The 17,416-nt window shown below is 41.5% G+C and overlaps 1 protein-coding gene and 1 pseudogene across 1 annotated transcript; one reads left to right on the top strand and one right to left on the bottom strand.

Moving 5' to 3' along the window:
- The first annotated feature begins 263 nt into the window (after window positions 1–263).
- LOC121535657 (caspase-8-like) lies at window positions 264–12,677 on the top strand. Its single transcript, XM_041842904.2, has 6 exons — window positions 264–576; window positions 8,455–8,752; window positions 9,320–9,402; window positions 9,965–10,073; window positions 10,234–10,810; window positions 11,797–12,677. The coding sequence occupies exons 2-6, from the start codon at window positions 8,464–8,466 to the stop codon at window positions 11,966–11,968; spliced, it is 1,230 nt and encodes a 409-aa protein (XP_041698838.2). The 5' UTR covers window positions 264–576; window positions 8,455–8,463; the 3' UTR covers window positions 11,969–12,677.
- A 956-nt stretch (window positions 12,678–13,633) lies between these two features.
- LOC121534727 lies at window positions 13,634–17,096 on the bottom strand (annotated as a pseudogene).
- Window positions 17,097–17,416: the final 320 nt, after the last annotated feature.

Raw genomic sequence — 17,416 nt, 5'->3', positions numbered from 1 at the left:
TTGAACTTAAAAATGTGAAACATGTAATAGTCAAATACACACCTATTTTACTGTCCTTCTCGTGTTCATAACACATATTTATGTAGACAAAGTCAACATTTTTGTAATTTCGTGTTTAATGGATAGGACACAGTCTACAGAGAGAGGAATACAAAATATTGCGTATAGGATTTGCTTTGAACATAATTTGACTAATATCTACAGTGGGCTCGCTGGGCGCTTACTGCGATTTCCAAATCACTTTCCGGGTCATTGCAGAAATGGCAGAAATCAGTATACGCGGGATGGCAATGGAAGGTTTGCGCGTAAACTGCCTTTAATTTACGCACGCTCAGAATACATTATATTTTTTATTGTCCATTAATAACATGCAGTGGAATAATAGGTCGACGATTGGTCAAGAACGGCCTATTAAACGTGACTTCATTGAATGCGCACATGTATAGCCTATAGGTGTTACATAAGACACTAACGAAAGTGAAATTAAACGACAAACAAGGTGACACGATCTATAGTAGTCTAGGCTATCTATTCAAGAGGCATCCATTGAGTTGAGAGACGGCGTTTTACTCCAAGGTAGGAAAAGGTATCGTGGTCTAGGCCTAAAAATAGTAAAGTATATTAAACTGAGTATCGTAAAGGAGAAAAAAAATCATTGTTTTTTGTGATATCGCCGGCAATGATGACTATAGTGGAGTTCGACTTCTATTCATCTAAAATAAGAAACAATACAAGTATTCCAGAAAAACAAAACCTTTAACTACAGTTTAATTACAGGAATTAAATTGCCTCTAATGTGATGTCTTAAAAACGAAGGATATTAGTTTAGACCTGGAGGGCACATGACACAGCCACATGGATGGTTAATTTCTAGAATGTTACACTATAATCTGTTTTTAGAATGGTACACTAGAATGTTACTCTGTTACACTTTTCACTAGAATGTTACACTATTAATTTATAGAACGTTAAGTAAGGGATAATCAACGAGGGGCTATGCGTTCTATGGAAGATAATGAAGGCCGTGGAAGGTGTGTTCCACGACGTGCTAGCAGAGTGAAACTGATCTTCCACTGAGTTGCTTTATTTTCCAGAGAATGCACAGAGCCGCGAGTTAATTATCCCTTTTATACCATGGCTATAATTGAACACATTTGCCACATTTGTGTTCATTTTGCCGGTAGAAATGTGTTCAACATCAACTGAGGTAGCTAGCAACTTTACTTTACTGGCGATCTACTCCGATTTCAGAGCACTCTCGTCTGTGTGCCAGAGGCAGAGCGCCGAATAACTGAGGAATTTAAGAATGATCAACACCGGTTGAATATGGCCAGTGTCAGTAAACGTCTGCAATAAAGCGTAATTCAATTGTTGCCAGCACCACAGTTACAGTCACCAACGCTCAGGATAAAATGAAAACACCCTAACCAGCTCTGCTTGTGCGAGTAAAATGGTCAGAGTGAAGTGTTCTCTCATTTGTGACTGGAAGTAGCTAGCAAGCTAGCCAACGTTAGCTATTTAGTTTGGGTGCTTGACTGCCGTTGTGAGGTCAGAACGCTAGGATGAACCCTACTCCTCGGCCAGAGCGTCCAGGTTGCGCTCTAAACGCTCCTAAGCGAAATGCTCTGAATTTACAAACATTCAAATCTGACAACGCTCTACATTTACGAACGCCCAGAGCACACTTTGGCACTCAAGATTGAATTTAGAACACACCATATATAGATGACTACAGTAGTTGCCGTGGTAACCAAACAAACAGACTTGCTAGTTTAGCTAACCAAATCATCTGTCCTAGTTTGCGATAATGAAAATAGAATTCAACAATGCCAATAATGTTTTCAATTCGAATTTTGCTTTCAAAAGCAGCTCAAACATAGAACATGTAAGAATGAACTATAGCCATTGAATTCTACCGTGCAAATATACCTTGCGTTATAGAGAATTATACAATGGGTGGGTCTAATGCTGAATGCGGATTGTTTAAAAGCGCATTCCAGTCGGTGTCTATTCCACAAGTTACCATCAGCTAAATCTATGACATTAAAATGCCTATTTACTCTGTTCCATCTGACTGCGCAATCCAACGTATCATCAGCCCAGCCAGGCAATTTATAAACTTGATCTCCACTATAAAAAGCATCTAGACATTATCTCACATTTCTTTTAGACTAACATTTAGTTTTCAACAGTCGAGATTTGTATAAACCTTGCTGTCTGTCTCTCCGACATTTGCAACATTGTTTCAATATTCAAATTCGATCTCCAGCTGTCCCATAGTAATGAACCTATCGGGAGTCGGGATGAGACAACAGGCAGGCAGCTTTTCTCAGCCAGTCGAAATCATGAATCAGCATCATTTTTATGGATATATACAAAGAACTATCAATAGAAAACAGTTAAAATGAAACGAAGTGCAGCTAGTTTGCGGTCTTTCCAGCTTCAGTTTGAAGTGATTGTGTTAGTTGTGTTGTTGGTGTAGCGTGGTTCATTCTGCGTTGTGTACTTTTAATTAGGACACTGCCACAACTGGAATTCTGATGGTTGGATAATTTTTATTCGACCTGCACACGAAGAGACAACACACAATATGTTAGCCCTTGGTGCAGTCACAGCTCTCGGGCACCTGCGTGAGCACATAGAAACTCACTCAAACACTGTCCCAAATACTCACGAGTTACAATAGGTACCCTAATTAGTGAGCTCGGTGAAAGTTATTAACATAAATCTTTATATTGTCCACATTGTAACAAAACCTATAGTTGCGTAACAGCACTTTGTGTAACTTTACCACAGTTTTATATTGACAAATTACGGAGCCAAGGACAACATACCTTGCTAGTTGAAGGTCAGGCAAAAGAGAACAATAAGAGGATACGTAAGTACAGATAACCCGCGATGGACCAAACCAAAATATACAAAACTTTTACAATTAGGTGTATTTACAATATAGATATCAAAAAAATGTTTGTACACTGAAAAATAACATTAGCTTTGCAACTGTAATTAAATAAAGAAAACACATAGAATTATTATTATTATTACTAAATTATTAACATCCCCTCTTGACCTGGCCTACTTGAACTGGTCATTGTGTGCAACTTGGTGCATAATCTAGGGGAACAACATCACACTACTACATTGGCTAGCTCCTCTGAATAACAGTGTCCTGACAAGAGAGCACATTTTCTATGCCAGGCGAAATTGTGCATCATTAGCTCATTGTTATGGATGTATCCAAATAAATGTCACTAGAAAACAGCTTACACAAATGCAAATGCAGCTACTTAGCCGTTATTCTGGCTGCACTTAGTTAGCCAGCTAGCAAGGGAAAATAACGTTGCCAGCCAGTATGGCAATGGAACATTTAGAACTAACGACTGGGTCGCATCCACAGATGTATTTATTTTATATTTAACGTTTATGTCAGTTAAGAACAAATTCTTATTTACAATGATGGCCTACCCCGGACAAACCCAATTGGGCCAATTGTGCGCTGCCCTATGGGACTCCTGATCACAGCCAGATGTGGATCGAACCAGGGTCTGTAGTGACGCCTCTAGCACTGAGATGCAGTGCCTTAGAACGCTGCGCTACTCGGGAGCCTAGATACAGAACAAAAAGACTGAACGACTGGGTCACGTCTCTGTCAACCGAACTGATAGAATGAACAACCAGCCGGCTTGGATAGCAACCGTAGATTAGTGTCGGGACTATATCTTGTGGAAGGATGAAATAGTATGAATAAATTCATAAAAATAACAATTTTAATGAAAATATGTAAATCATTATTTGAATATGTTGGTAACCCGTTGTATAAAAGTGATAATGCCCTCGAAGCCGGTGTTTGGAGGATACATTGGCACGGTTTGCCGGCTCTCAACTTCTTCTCGGGCCTAAGAACACCCGTGCTAATATATCCTCCAAACACCGGCTTCTCGGGTATTATCACTGAAATAATCACGCTCTAGAATGCCCTTCAAGCCAATCAGAAACAAGTATTCAACAATGCCATGGTATAATTAAGCAATAAGGCCGGAGGGGGTGTGGTATATGGCCAATATACCACGGCTAAGGGCTGTTCTTATGCACGATTCAACACGGAGTGCCTGGATACAGCCCTTAGCCGTGGTAAATTGGCCATATACCACAAACCCCAGAGGTGCCTTATTGCTATTATAAACTGGTTACCAATGTAATTAGAGCAGTAAAAATAAATGTTTTGTAATTCCCGTGGTATACGGTCTGATATACCACGGCTGTCAGCCAATCAGCATTTAGGGCTTGAACCACCCAGTTTATAAACAGTGTTACACTAGAATGTGTTTTTACGCACGGTTATTCAAGGTTGTGCATTTTATAAACAAGTGGAGTTTCATAGCAGGAAACCACACCCTTGATTTACCGTGCGTAAACTTTAAATACCATTATATAATAATAATAATAATAAATAATATGCCATTTAGCAGACGCTTTTATCCAAAGCGACTTACAGTCATGTGCGCATACATTTTTACGTATATAACACGTTAGATATAGGCATAGTATTGTAGTGAAACATTCAGGGCTCTAAATTAACGTTTTTCATTGGTAGCACTGGTGTTTCCTACTTTAAAAAGTTAGGAGAACCACATGAAACTTAGGATGTATAAAATGTATTGAGATACAGCCTATATTGGGCCTATATGAATTCTAGCTACCTCTGGACATTTGTTTATTATAAAAGCTAAAATATTGATACGATTACCTGTCATTGAAATTATAAAGTCATTTGTGGAATATTAGGTTCTACATTGTGTAAAATAAATATCTTCCTATTGAGATGCATTACATTGAAAATTGTACACTGTCTCTTTAAAGACGTCAGGTTTTTGATGATGACTTGCAAGAGATATGTCATTCATTCATTGCCATGATCATTCATCTGCTGAAGAAGCTATGCCTTTTGCTTTCTAAGGAAGATACAAATGGAAGATAAACATTTTGGGGAATATGGGTCAGATCTTTTGACTTTACTTTAATTAGTTCATTTATGTTATCACACTGTAACAAGTATTGTAGTTAACTGTAACAACTTATTACAGTGTAATAACATGTAACTGGTGTAACAATGAATGCATGTTTGATAGAAATGGGCAGGTTTCCACTAAATTCACCAACTTAATGTTTCGCTGCTTCTCAGCTGCATACAGTCACAAAGGTTGTGATCAACTGGTGGATGCGCTGGGTGTCTGAGAGATTATAGCCTATGCTCAATGGGCTCTATTTACTTACACTTGAATGTGCACTGTTCAAATGATATCTCCACTCAGTGTTGTTGCTAGCCCTTGCCCCTAAAATAAAGTGTACAATCTGGGTTAACTTGGTTGAGCTGGTAAAAACAGTTCAGTAGGTCAACCTCACTGACTGGGATCTAATATGGGTGGCATCCCAGATGTGGAAAAATACACTATTTCAAAGCATAGTACATGTATTGTTTGCCTAAGAACAATGTAATTACTAGTTGTTAAACAGGATTTAGCTCATTAAAATGAAGTGTATCTTGAGGGGTACTTACTTGTAATGAATGTGTACTTATACAGTACATTATCCATCCTGACAACCTGGCCCTCATTTTAAAGGTTCTGGAGGTTTCACTTAATTTCTGTACCTTATTGTAAAATAAAGTGAAACTCACAGAAGCTTTAAAATGAGGGCCAGTTTGTCAGGAAGGGTAATGTACTGTATACGTACACATTAATTACAAGTAAGTACCCCTCAAGATACACTTCATTTTAATGAGCTAAATCCTATGTAACACCTAGTAATTACATTGTACTTAGGCAAACATTGTGTACTATACTTGAAATAGGGTGTTTTTCCTCATCTTGGATTACCAGGTTAAGCCAGATAGCATGCTTTATTTTGGTGGCAAGTGCTAGAAATAACATTGAGTGAAGATATATTTTCAACAGTGCACATTCATGGGTAAGTAATTAGAGCCTATTAAGCATAATCTCTCGGACACCCAGCGCATCCACGAGGGGTCACAACCTTTGTGACAGTTGTTACTGAATCGGATGCAGCTGAGAAGAAACAAAACGCTAAGTTGGTGAATTTAGTGGAAACCTGCCCATTTGTAATAAGCCTGGTAACAAGCATTCATTGTTACACCTCTGTAATTACAGACCGCAATTACCACCAGTTACATGTTGTTATTACAGTGTAACTAATGGTTGTTACAGTTAACAACAATACTTGTTACAGTGTAATAACACTGTAAAAAGGACCCCTTAAAATGAAGTGTTACTGTTTATTTTTTACATGGACAGTGCACATTAAATCACTGTTTCAGTAAAAGTGCTGGTTTTAGCCAGCCAGCTAATTTTCAACCACAGTCCCTGGGCAGGTTATTTAAAAGATTTACAATAACAATACAGAAACAATGAGCAGTGAGCACATGCAGAGCAACATAGGACAAGCAACACGTAGCACGCTGACAGAGAAACATAGGACAAGCAACACGTAGCACGCAGACAGAGCAACATAGGACAAGCAACACGTAGCACGCTGACAGAGAAACATAGGACAAGCAACACGTAGCACACAGACAGAGCAACATAGGACAAGCAACACGTAGCACATAGACAGAGAAACATAGGACAAGCAACACGTAGCACGCAGACAGAGCAACATATGACAAGCAACACGTAGCACGCTGACAGAGCAACATAGGACAAGCAACACGTAGCATGCAGACAGAGCAACATAGGACAAGCAACACGTAGCACGCAGACAGAGCAACATAGGACAAGCAACACGTAGCACATAGACAGAGAAACATAGGACAAGCAACACGTAGCACGCAGACAGAGCAACATATGACAAGCAACACGTAGCACATAGACAGAGAAACATAGGACAAGCAACACGTAGCACATAGACAGAGAAACATAGGGAAAGCAACACATAGCACGCAGACAGAGAAACATAGGACAAGCAACACGTAGCACGCAGACAGAGCAACATAGGACAAGCAACACATAGCACAGACAGAGCAACATAGGACAAGCAACACATAGCACGCAGACAGAGAAACATAGGACAAGCAACACGTAGCACGCAGACAGAGCAACATAGGACAAGCAACACATAGCACGCAGACAGAGAAACATAGGACAAGCAACATGTAGCAAGCAGACAGAGCAACATAGGACAAGCAACACGTAGCACATAGACAAACAGACCAACAGAGCAGTAGCACAAAAAGCAACAAAACAAAATACATAAAAGCAACAAACAGTGTTTCCACACCTCACCAGCTACAGACAACAGAAACATGGAAAGTGGCAATACATAGCTAGCAATTATGTTCACAAGTCTGATTGTCCTTTAGCCATGTCTTTATGTATTTTGTGAAGGTGCGATAGGTGGTGCAGTATTGTGTTTCTGATGGCAATATGTTCCAGACATTGGAAGCTCTCATAGAGAAAGCAGTTTGTCTAAAGGTACATTTCCTTAAAGGTCATGAACAGTCAAAATCATGTTTTTCATGAAATGGGATGATATTTGAAGATATTATATTCTCTTACCTAATTAAAAAAAGTACCGCCTTGTAATCAACATCGGAGAAGGCGTGTTTGCAGAGGGGCATGGTTTATATAGTTAGATAACTACTCTACTGGTGCAAAGATTGTACTGTAGGGTGTCAGCAAATATAATTCCCTATTCATCTATGGAAAAGATACTTACGTGTCCCCTTTCATCTGTGTCTGGTGTTAGCTAGTTACTGGCTAGCTAGGTCTTCAGCCAGCATGGAACAAAAGTGGAGAAGGGTTACTGCAACACTGCATCTAAGTTGCTTGACATACGTGTTTCAAAAAGCTGTCACCCAAGGCCAGCTCATGAATATAAGCTGCCCGCCCACTTCCTGGTAGTTAGCCATGAGAGAAAAAGTACTTTTCAGAATGACTGTTCAGGATCTTTAAGGGAACTATACAGACCTCTCATGGCAGACCTTGTGGATCTGCTGCCATGGGATTGGTTGGGCTAGAAGCAAGCCGTTTTTGCTGTAGTAACGGTGCAACTATGACGATATTGAATCTGCACTCGCTGTCTTCTCTAGGGCACTCAGAAACAACGGTACAGCGAAGCCTTATCATTACAACAATTATTATCTTGGATTTTTTTTTCCTAATTGCACAGTGCTTCCAAAATAAAACTCCTGGTCACACAGCAAAATATTTTGTCGCATATGCAACCTATAGAGCCCTGGTAACATTCTAGAAATGAACCACCCATGGCTGTGCAATACATGCTTTGTAGGCCTATAGTTTCTACATCTGAAGAAAGAACACTTGCCTAAACCAATATACTTAATTTTTAAGACATCACATTCGAGGCAATTTAAACACACGCCAACTCTGCATGCCATAACGCCCTTATTCTATTCTCTCTCCAATTCTGTGATTGCAGTAACCCACAATGGACTTGAAAAAGTTGGTGGAAGGCACTCTAGACGATCTGGACAAAAAAGGTCTGAAGAGTTTTAAGTGGCACCTAAAAAATCTGAAAGAGGATGTGGATGGCTTTCCTAATATCGCAAACAACAATCTGCCAGAGTGTGCTGACAGTCAGGACACTGTGGATAAGATGGTTGAAAGATATGAAAGCCCAGAAGAAGCCTGCAAGGTCGCAGTGTTCGTTTTACGCAAAATGGAAAATCGCCTTCTTGCCAAGAAGGTGGAGGATCGTGCACTGCAGTCCCCTGGAGGTCAAATGCTCTAATTACATAACCTATACTCTAGGAAATGGATACAAATGTCCCATGGAAGTAATTGGCATTATAGAAAGTTCAGGAAATTATTATTCAGTTGAGAGAGAGGACAGTCACACACAAAATAAGCAATTAAGCCTCTTGCAAGTAAATGCCAATGTGTCTATTCATGAAACCAGCATTAAACATCTTACCATCTGGTGTAAAGGCTTAATGGTCTACCTTGGGCTACTTCTCAAATTTGTATGCAGACTGAGGGCCAAATTGATGGCATGCCATTTGATTATATGTGGCCCAATCTCCTACTGAAAATACTAGCCTCAGGGCGGCAACTCATTCCCCTTCTCAAGAAGCAGCCCATGCACACTTCCAAAACAGCCCAAGACTGCAGGGATTATCCCACTGCTGCAACCAGTGTAGCTATCAAGAGGGAACAGCGTGGGGCTTGAACCAGTGACCCTGTAGTTATGAGATATGAGGCGCAATGCCATCTGTCCCACCAGTAGCTCACCTGCTAACTCATACGTCTGTTAAATTTAGACTGGTTTTCTCTGTGTTTTTCAGCTGTTCCTGTCCAGGATCAGGATCAGGATGGCTGCATGTCAGGGCTGCGTGGCAAGATGAAGACCCCTGCAGAGAAGGAAAAGGTAGGTACCCAAGACAACAAGAGGTGATTGCTCAGTTAAGGTCCACAAAGTTTGTCCAGGCCTCTGGAACAATAACTATTAGTATAAGACTGTGACATTTTCAGACATCAAACCCAGTAGTAAAAATTATAGTAGCTCTGGAATTAGAATGACATTTGATAATTTAATACAATGATGGCTATATTAACACTAAACCAGGCTAGGGCAGTTTCTGGGTGTCTGATAACAGGAAGCCTGTCTGATAACAGGAAGTCCCATTCAAACCAAGGGATGGAAAACAACTGGAAGATTATAATTGAGCTTTGCCGTGTAAATCAAATGTGTTGGTATAAGGCAAAATAGGCTTTGTTAAAAAAACACGTGGTGTGACTAATAGCTGCCTTGAAGTGATAGGGACCAAGACATAACGGTTACCATTTAATCATGCAGAACACATTTTGTAATGGAATTAGGTAATTGGATAATGAGCCCACAATAAACCTAGGACATTTTTGGGTCAGACGTGTGATGTGAATGTGAAATGAGTTTGTGTGTAACTGACAGCTTACTATACTTTTTGCAGGAGGGTTGCTATAGCATGGCCAGCAACTGCAGAGGTGTCTGTGTGATCATCAACAATGTGGACTTTGGGAATGAAGAGAAAAACAGAAAGGGATCAGACGTTGATGCTGGTAGATATTCTATTTGTCAGCAGCTGAACATTCGGCTTGCTCTTTTTCTGTTTCAGTAGTTTACAGTTTGACGAGATAGAATTAGGAAAAGGAGAAGTGAGGAGCAGTAGAAGGAGGATATTTGAAGTGTCTGAGTGTTGAGTCTTCTCTTCTCCTACAGCGGCGCTAGCAGAAGTGTTCAAATGGCTGAAGTTCAGGGTGGTGATGTGCAAGGACAAGACTGCAGAGAATATTCACAGAGTGCTGAAGGTCTTCTCTGAGCTGAAGCAGTTATCTGATCTGCAACCGTACGATGTGAAGGAGTGGGTCGGTGGTCAGTTCACTGATCTAAAGGATCTTCCTAAGCATGGCGATGCCTTCGTCTGCTGCATTCTGAGTCATGGAAAAAAGGAGGGAGTCTGTGGCACAGATGGAATGGTCGTCCCCATCAATAAGATCAGCGAACCTTTCAACGGAGAGAAATGCATGATCCTTGTTGGAAAGCCCAAATTGTTCTTCATCCAGGCGTGTCGGGGGTGTTCCAGACAGAAGGGAGTGCCGGTGCCGAAGAAGAACCATGTAGAGGACAGGGATCTGCAGGCAGACGACTACCAAGACCAAAACTACACTCTTCCAATACATTCCGATTTCCTGGTTTTCATGGCCAACGTAGAGCAGTATGTCTCCATCAGGAGCAAAACCGATGGGTCCTGGTTCATCCAGTCTCTGTGTCGCCAACTGAAAGACGGCTGCCTCAGGTGATGCCTGATTAAATATCCTGCTGGAAAAATCAAATATGTACAACAATTTTCAGATTTGAGCAGGAGTGTAATCACTGCTATTTGGCAATATTTGTTGATTTCAAAACCAGAGTGTGTAAAATCTTGACACCTGCCATGTCTACCGTCTAGTCAATGCCTATCCTATTTAACTTATGCTGCACACACCTTTTCTATCCATATACCGTCCATGTTTATACATCCCATCAAATACTGTACCTACAGTATACAGTGCATTCGGAAAGTATTCAGACCCCTTTACTTTTTTCAAATGTTGTTACGTTACTGACTTATTCTAAAATGGATTAAATCGTTTTTTTCCCCTCATCAATCTACCCATAATGACAAAGCAAAAACAGGTTTTTGGATATTTTTGCAAAATAACATCTTTAAAAAAAAAATACTTTTCGAATATATTCCAGACTCTGACATTGTTCGTTCTAATATTTATATATTTCTTAATTCCTTTCATTTTAGGATTTGCGTGTATTGTTTTGTATTCGTATTCCTGCACTGTTGGAGCTAGGAACATAAGCATTTAGCTACACCCACGATAACTGCTAAATATTTGTACAGGACCAATAACATTTGATTCGATTTACAAAACGGACATTTTGGACTCAAGGATTCTAAAGCTAGTTTTTGGAAGTGTTAGACATGGCAGCTGTGGACCTTCAGAAACCAGTGAGGAGTTTAGAAGGAATGCTTTGACTATAGTCAAATATCCTACACACTCCAGTTCAGACTGTTTGGATATTTATTGGGACCCAAACCCTTTTAATCAGGCCACAATAGTCCGCTCTGGCTAGTTTGCGACAATTAAAGATTAAAGCATGGCTGGACAATATAAATGCTAACCAACCTCTGTTCATATCAGCTTGAAATTCACAGTAGATGTTTATGTCCTCAGTTGATTCGTTTTGTTGACATCTTATTTCATGGTGTGTGTCTCCTGTTCTCTGCAGAGGGGACGACATCCATGCTATCATCACCCTGGTCAATGCTGAAGTGTGCCAGAAAGAATGTGAACTTCCTGTTAAGGATGAACATGGTAACGTCATTAGAAATGAGCAGGTTAAGCAATCACCGGATTCCAGTCACACCCTGACGAAGACACTCATCTTTCCTGCACCTTGATGACTTCTTGATGTTACCATGAAAACCATTTGTCAACTGTCATTATGGTCATTCAATTTAAAATGAATGTTTTGATTTTAAAAACAGCTCCATGCAGGCTGTGAATAGGCCTAAATCATATTCACTGCATTCCTGTTGCGGCGTTCTCATTTTAAATCAGTTTTACATTATGGGAGAGGGGCACCATTATTACTCGGGTTTTTTTGTATTTTATATAGTTCCGGCTGTATCATCATATAGATTTTTTTTTTTATCAGAAAAATGTCACCAGCAGGGCCCAGTTTTTTAAAAGTTATCTGGATTTTGCCTATCAGATGGATAGGACTAAATGCATAGAAATAGAATGAACGAATCAGTATTGAATGGGGACTCTATTCCTATGCATTTAATCCTATTCTATAGGCCAAATCCAGATAACTTTTGAAAACTGAGCCCAGATATACCAAGTCATTTGTAGCAAGTAAACTAAGCTATATTGATTTCGTCACCAAACTAAGAATGTATTTGATTTAGCATTTTATGTAATCAAGTGGAGTTTAGTAGTAAGAACAAAAGTCATTGATATCTCAACACATTGTTTCAGTCTTACTTTATTACGTATTTTGATGTGATTTCATCTACTTCCTTTTTTATACAATAATGTTTTCTTACATGCCTTTCCTGCCATCTTAAAATATGTTATACTTCAAAATAAATATTTGATCATTTATCAGCAGTTGGATTGCTGAAATGTTTTTACCTCATGCTCCTCAGAATTAGAGTGACATCTTGTTGAATATAAAAATGGGAAACATGGCTAATAGAAAAATAGACACCCATTTTACAGACCATCTCCAGAACCAGCGGTGGTAGAATACAGTAAACATTCCCCAATTGCCAGCATTTAATAGAAAAATAGATGAATCACATGAGTTTGAAACATCTGTCAGGAAAACAGACATGGCAACCCATGTTCATCACACCCCATAGAGAATGATAGAGGCCTCTAGTGGCCACAAGACAATTTTAGCATGGTCAATGCCATTGAGGACTTCCACCATGCTTCCACCATTTTAAAGTAGTCAACTGGGTGGGGATTCATATGGGCTGTAGCCTCAATGGCACTGCCCATGCTGTCACAGACACTATAATGGCAGAGATATAAAGATGAGTCCTCTTTCTATCTCTATGTCACACTCTCTCTGATTGGAGATGGGCCAAGGTACAGAATCGGTGGTAGGGTCCCTGAGACTGATGGTGTACTTAAAAGCCAGCGCAGTAAAACATTTGCACAAACTAATATCGATATCACATAGACTGTTAGCTAAATGCTTACGAGCGAAAACTTCATCACCCCATGTGTGCCGCACAACAGAGACTCGCAGATAGATATAGAACGCTATGGACTCACAAGCGCCTGCCGTTTCCCGTTACGGTAAGCTTGATAACGTAAAATAATGTGACAGGTGAAATGAAGAACGCAATTTGCTTTATCTCGTAACGTATTGCACAAGTTGACTGCCGGTATTAACTTAAGAAGTAGCTACAAATATTCAAATTTATTGAAAAACGTCAACAAAAAAAAAATTGACGTTATTGAAAAACCATCCGGTAGCTTTTTCCAAATACCCCGGTATATGGTATATACGGTATACCGCCAAAGCCTAAAATACAATCTACACAGGACCTTCTAATCAGCAGGTTTGCATGGGCGGGAGTTTCGGCTTTCCATAGTGACATCACCATGCAGTAAATTGGTTCATCGGCCAATAACAACGAGATTTCCAAACCTCTCTGCCAATAACAGCTCGTACTTCATTGTTACCCAGAAATGATTTGATATTGATATAAAAACAACTGTATTGGGCCAATGAGAATTCAATGTTCAGACATGACTCCCAATTTGAGGTGTCTCAGTCTGGATCTGTAAGGCAGAGGTGTTTCAGGGGTAGCGGAGGAAAAGTTTCTTGGTGAGGGTGTACTTGGGCTCGGGCATCTGTTTGGAGTCTCCATACAGTCCTCTGCTGACCTCATGATTCACACGCATCAGCACCGACAGCATATCCTCCCCACTATACAGGAAACAGGAAATACACATCACAACACATCTCTCACCTGTTAATGCCCCTACCCCCCACTCCCCTAACTCACCTGGCAGCTCCCAACACCAGCTGTTTGCAGAGCTCCTGGATGTAGATGGAACCTGCCCTAGTGTTCCGGAATGACTTATACTCCTCCACTGTTGCCATACCAACCAGGAAGTCTGCATCCCAGGGGACTGACTCGATGGCGCCGGCGTCCGCTTCGTACCGCCCGTCTCTCTCCCTGCCCAATGGAGGGGGCTAATAGTGTCCCTTGCTGGAGGCCCTTCCCCTGGCAGGCCTGGATGAAGAACAGTTTGGGTTTGCCAGCCAGAGAGGAGCATTGTGCGCTGGTGAAGGGGCGTATGAGGGACCGGATGGGCACCACCCCCCCGTCTGTTCCAAACACACATACCTTCTCCCCGTGGGACAGCACACACACCACCTAAGACCAGAGACAGAGAGATTAGATAAAATTGTTTTATTCAGTTCCATTCAATGGAGTCCCATTGGGCTTCCAGAGCCGATCCTGAAGAGTATGGAGATTTATGACCGTACAAATAGATCTCACTGCTCACCAGAGCGTCTGCCTGTACATGACTCCGCCCTCCCAGCTCCTGTACCGCCTCTAACATGGTCCTCCCTGTCAGGTCCCTCTCCACCTCCACCTCAAACCCCAACTTGGAGAACACACTAAAAAGAGCCCCTAGAGAGAGAGCGAGAAAGAGCAAGAGAGAAAGAGAGAGAGAGAGAGAGAGAGAGAGAGAGAGAGAGAGAGAGAGAGAGAGAGAGAGAGAGAGAGAGAGAGAGAGAGAGAGAGAGAGAGAGAGAGAGAGAGAGGACAGAATTTGAAATCCAGGTTGGCCAATGGGCTTCACTGAATGAGATCAGGCTCATAATATCAACCAATAAGGTGAGCAAGGATGCCTACTCTCGTCCTGCTCAGTTCCTGGTCTGTCCCTCAGATCTGAAGTTCCTAGGAAATGGTGGTTATTGATGATGTAGCACATCCCCCGAGGATTACAGGTAATGGGATAGCGCTCCATCTGTTGGACAAACACACACACAGTTACCTCTAACCCCATGGACAACAATAAAATAAATGCCCAACGTTATGTTTGATGTCTATAGTCCACCCTACTGTCTAACCCTAGAGATGTTCCAGAGCTGCATTGTTGAAGTTGTTACCTGGTCAGGCCCAGACCCAGTCTGAGGTGCCGTGTCTGCATCCGAGTACAAACTCACGCTTTGCCCACACTCACCTATGGACAAGGGGCAAGAACACACTTCAGCTACACGTGTATGTGTCTGTGTGTGTGTGTGTGTGAGACTTATGGCTGGACTGTGATTCTGATATAGACATGCTCTGTAGTGACTGAGGGGGGCTGAAGGCCCTCTGGACCATGCTGAACCGGGGGGAGGAGCTGGGCTGGTCTGTGATTCTGATATAGACATGCTCTGTAGTGACTGAGGGGGGCTGAAGGCCCTCTGGTCCATGCTGAACCGGGGGGAGGAGCTGGGCTGGGCTGTGATTCTGATATAGACATGCTCTGTAGTGACTGAGGGGGGCTGAAGGCCCTCTGGTCCATGCTGAACCGGGGGGAGGAGCTGGGCTGGGCTGTGATTCTGATATAGACATGCTCTGTAGTGACTGAGGGGGGCTGAAGGCCCTCTGGTCCATGCTGAACCGGGGGGAGGAGCTGGGCTGCTGTTTCTGGTTGCTGATTGGCTAAACAGAAGATTTCTGCCATGACAGATTGCCCCTTGCTAAAAAACAACAACCATGTAAAAATAACAATGTATATTTTAATATAATGCATAAATACTGAAATATGAATCAGAGTGAAAGAGTGTGTATGTGTGAGAGACAGAAGAGGAGAGAGTGAGAGTGATTTGTACCTGCTGGCTAGCTGTGTGTGTGTGTGTATTATGTGTGTGTGTGTGTGTGTGTGTGTGTGTGTGTGTGTGTGTGTGTGTGTGTGTGTGTGTGTGTGTGTGTGTGTGTGTGTATATCAATATGTACCTCCTCTGTGCTGGCGTACTGTGCGGGTCAGCTGTGTGTCACACTCCTCCAGTGTCCTCTGTAGCTCATCCAGTCTGTCCTCTGTCAGAAGCCCCTGCCTCTCCATCTCACACAGCCTCTCCATCTCACACAGCACCTCCAGGGCCGTCTACAAGGGACAGAGAGAGAGAGAGAGAATGTAATTGTGGGTGTGTGTGTCAGTGTTAACAAAAATAGTGACCTTTTTTTTTGTCAAGCACCTATTTTTCTGTGGCAATTGACAAGACTATAATTGACTAAATAGACACAGAAAAAACTAGAACTAAATGATCCATAATACCAGCAGTAAGTTTTTTTAAATGTATATCGTGCATTGGCGGGCCGCATTTTACATTCATAAAGTATATAGAAAACTAGGCTACTTGCAGATCCCTTCCGTTAACCATTTGTTTAGGATACACCTTGTTTAGTCATGTTACCTAATTAGCTAGCTATAGCTAACAACCTGGGACGGTCATCAATATGGTGTTACCTTACTCCACCCCTAACCGGTCTGAGGGACAGGTGGAGTTATTACCACATTACTAATACCAAACCTATCATCCAATGCTTTCAGACGTACATTAATGTGTAGGAAGACGTTAGGGTTGGACCTTAATAATCTCTGTATGTGGTCCCTGTCCCTCACTGCCTCCAGGCGTTTCCTGTTGAGCATGTCTCTGCACAGGAAGCACAGAACAGCCACATCAGAAGAGTCCAGCTCCTCATCAATACGGGACAGCAGGCACAGTTCCATCATACACACACTAGATCCCCTGACCAGACTGCACTGCAACTACCACCTGCACAGAGCTATGAAAGAGAGAAGATGGTCTGGGAAAATGTGGGCCTTTTATAAACGCATTTCATGCAATTCTACATCATTTTAGATGACTGAAGACTAGCAGAATTGTTTTAAATACCTCACAAATGATCGAAATGACAATCACCAGCTATGGCTGATGCCCTTGTGTCAAAAGCCTCTCTTTTGTTTTACTTTGTAAGGCCATGCTGTTCGCTCAATAGGCCTATTTGGAAGTTGATAACATATTTAGTAGCCTACAGGCCTATAGATTAGTCTTCTCTTTTCAGCAGGAGCCATTTACTTTCCAATCTGTGTTTTCCTGCGATTGTATTTGAAATATTGCAAAATGCCTGTTTTGGATGCATGCTGTTCACTGACAGATTTGCCACGCGTTCCCGACTGTAGGCATGCTTTGTGATTGGCCAACACACAATCCACAGCTAGGCAATTTAAAAAAAAAGAAAAAGCTATTGCTCCTCTGTGGCTAAATTATAAGCCTACTCCTAGTGGAGTATTCTGAATTAATTCATTTATTTCTGAAC

The sequence above is a fragment of the Coregonus clupeaformis genome, chromosome 21 (assembly GCF_020615455.1).
Source record: "Coregonus clupeaformis isolate EN_2021a chromosome 21, ASM2061545v1, whole genome shotgun sequence".
NCBI lineage: Eukaryota > Metazoa > Chordata > Actinopteri > Salmoniformes > Salmonidae > Coregonus > Coregonus clupeaformis.
This window is presented reverse-complemented; position numbering and strand designations above follow the sequence as displayed.

Excerpts from the sequence above, each read along its gene's own strand:
- LOC121535657 (XM_041842904.2), top strand. The coding sequence starts at position 8,464 with ATGGACTTGAAAAAGTTGGTGGAAGGCACTCTAGACGATCTGGACAAA. Across the intron at positions 8,753-9,319 it reads TGCACTGCAGTCCCCTGGAG|CTGTTCCTGTCCAGGATCAG; the intron begins GTCAAATGCTCT and ends TGTGTTTTTCAG. Across the intron at positions 9,403-9,964 it reads CCCCTGCAGAGAAGGAAAAG|GAGGGTTGCTATAGCATGGC; the intron begins GTAGGTACCCAA and ends TACTTTTTGCAG.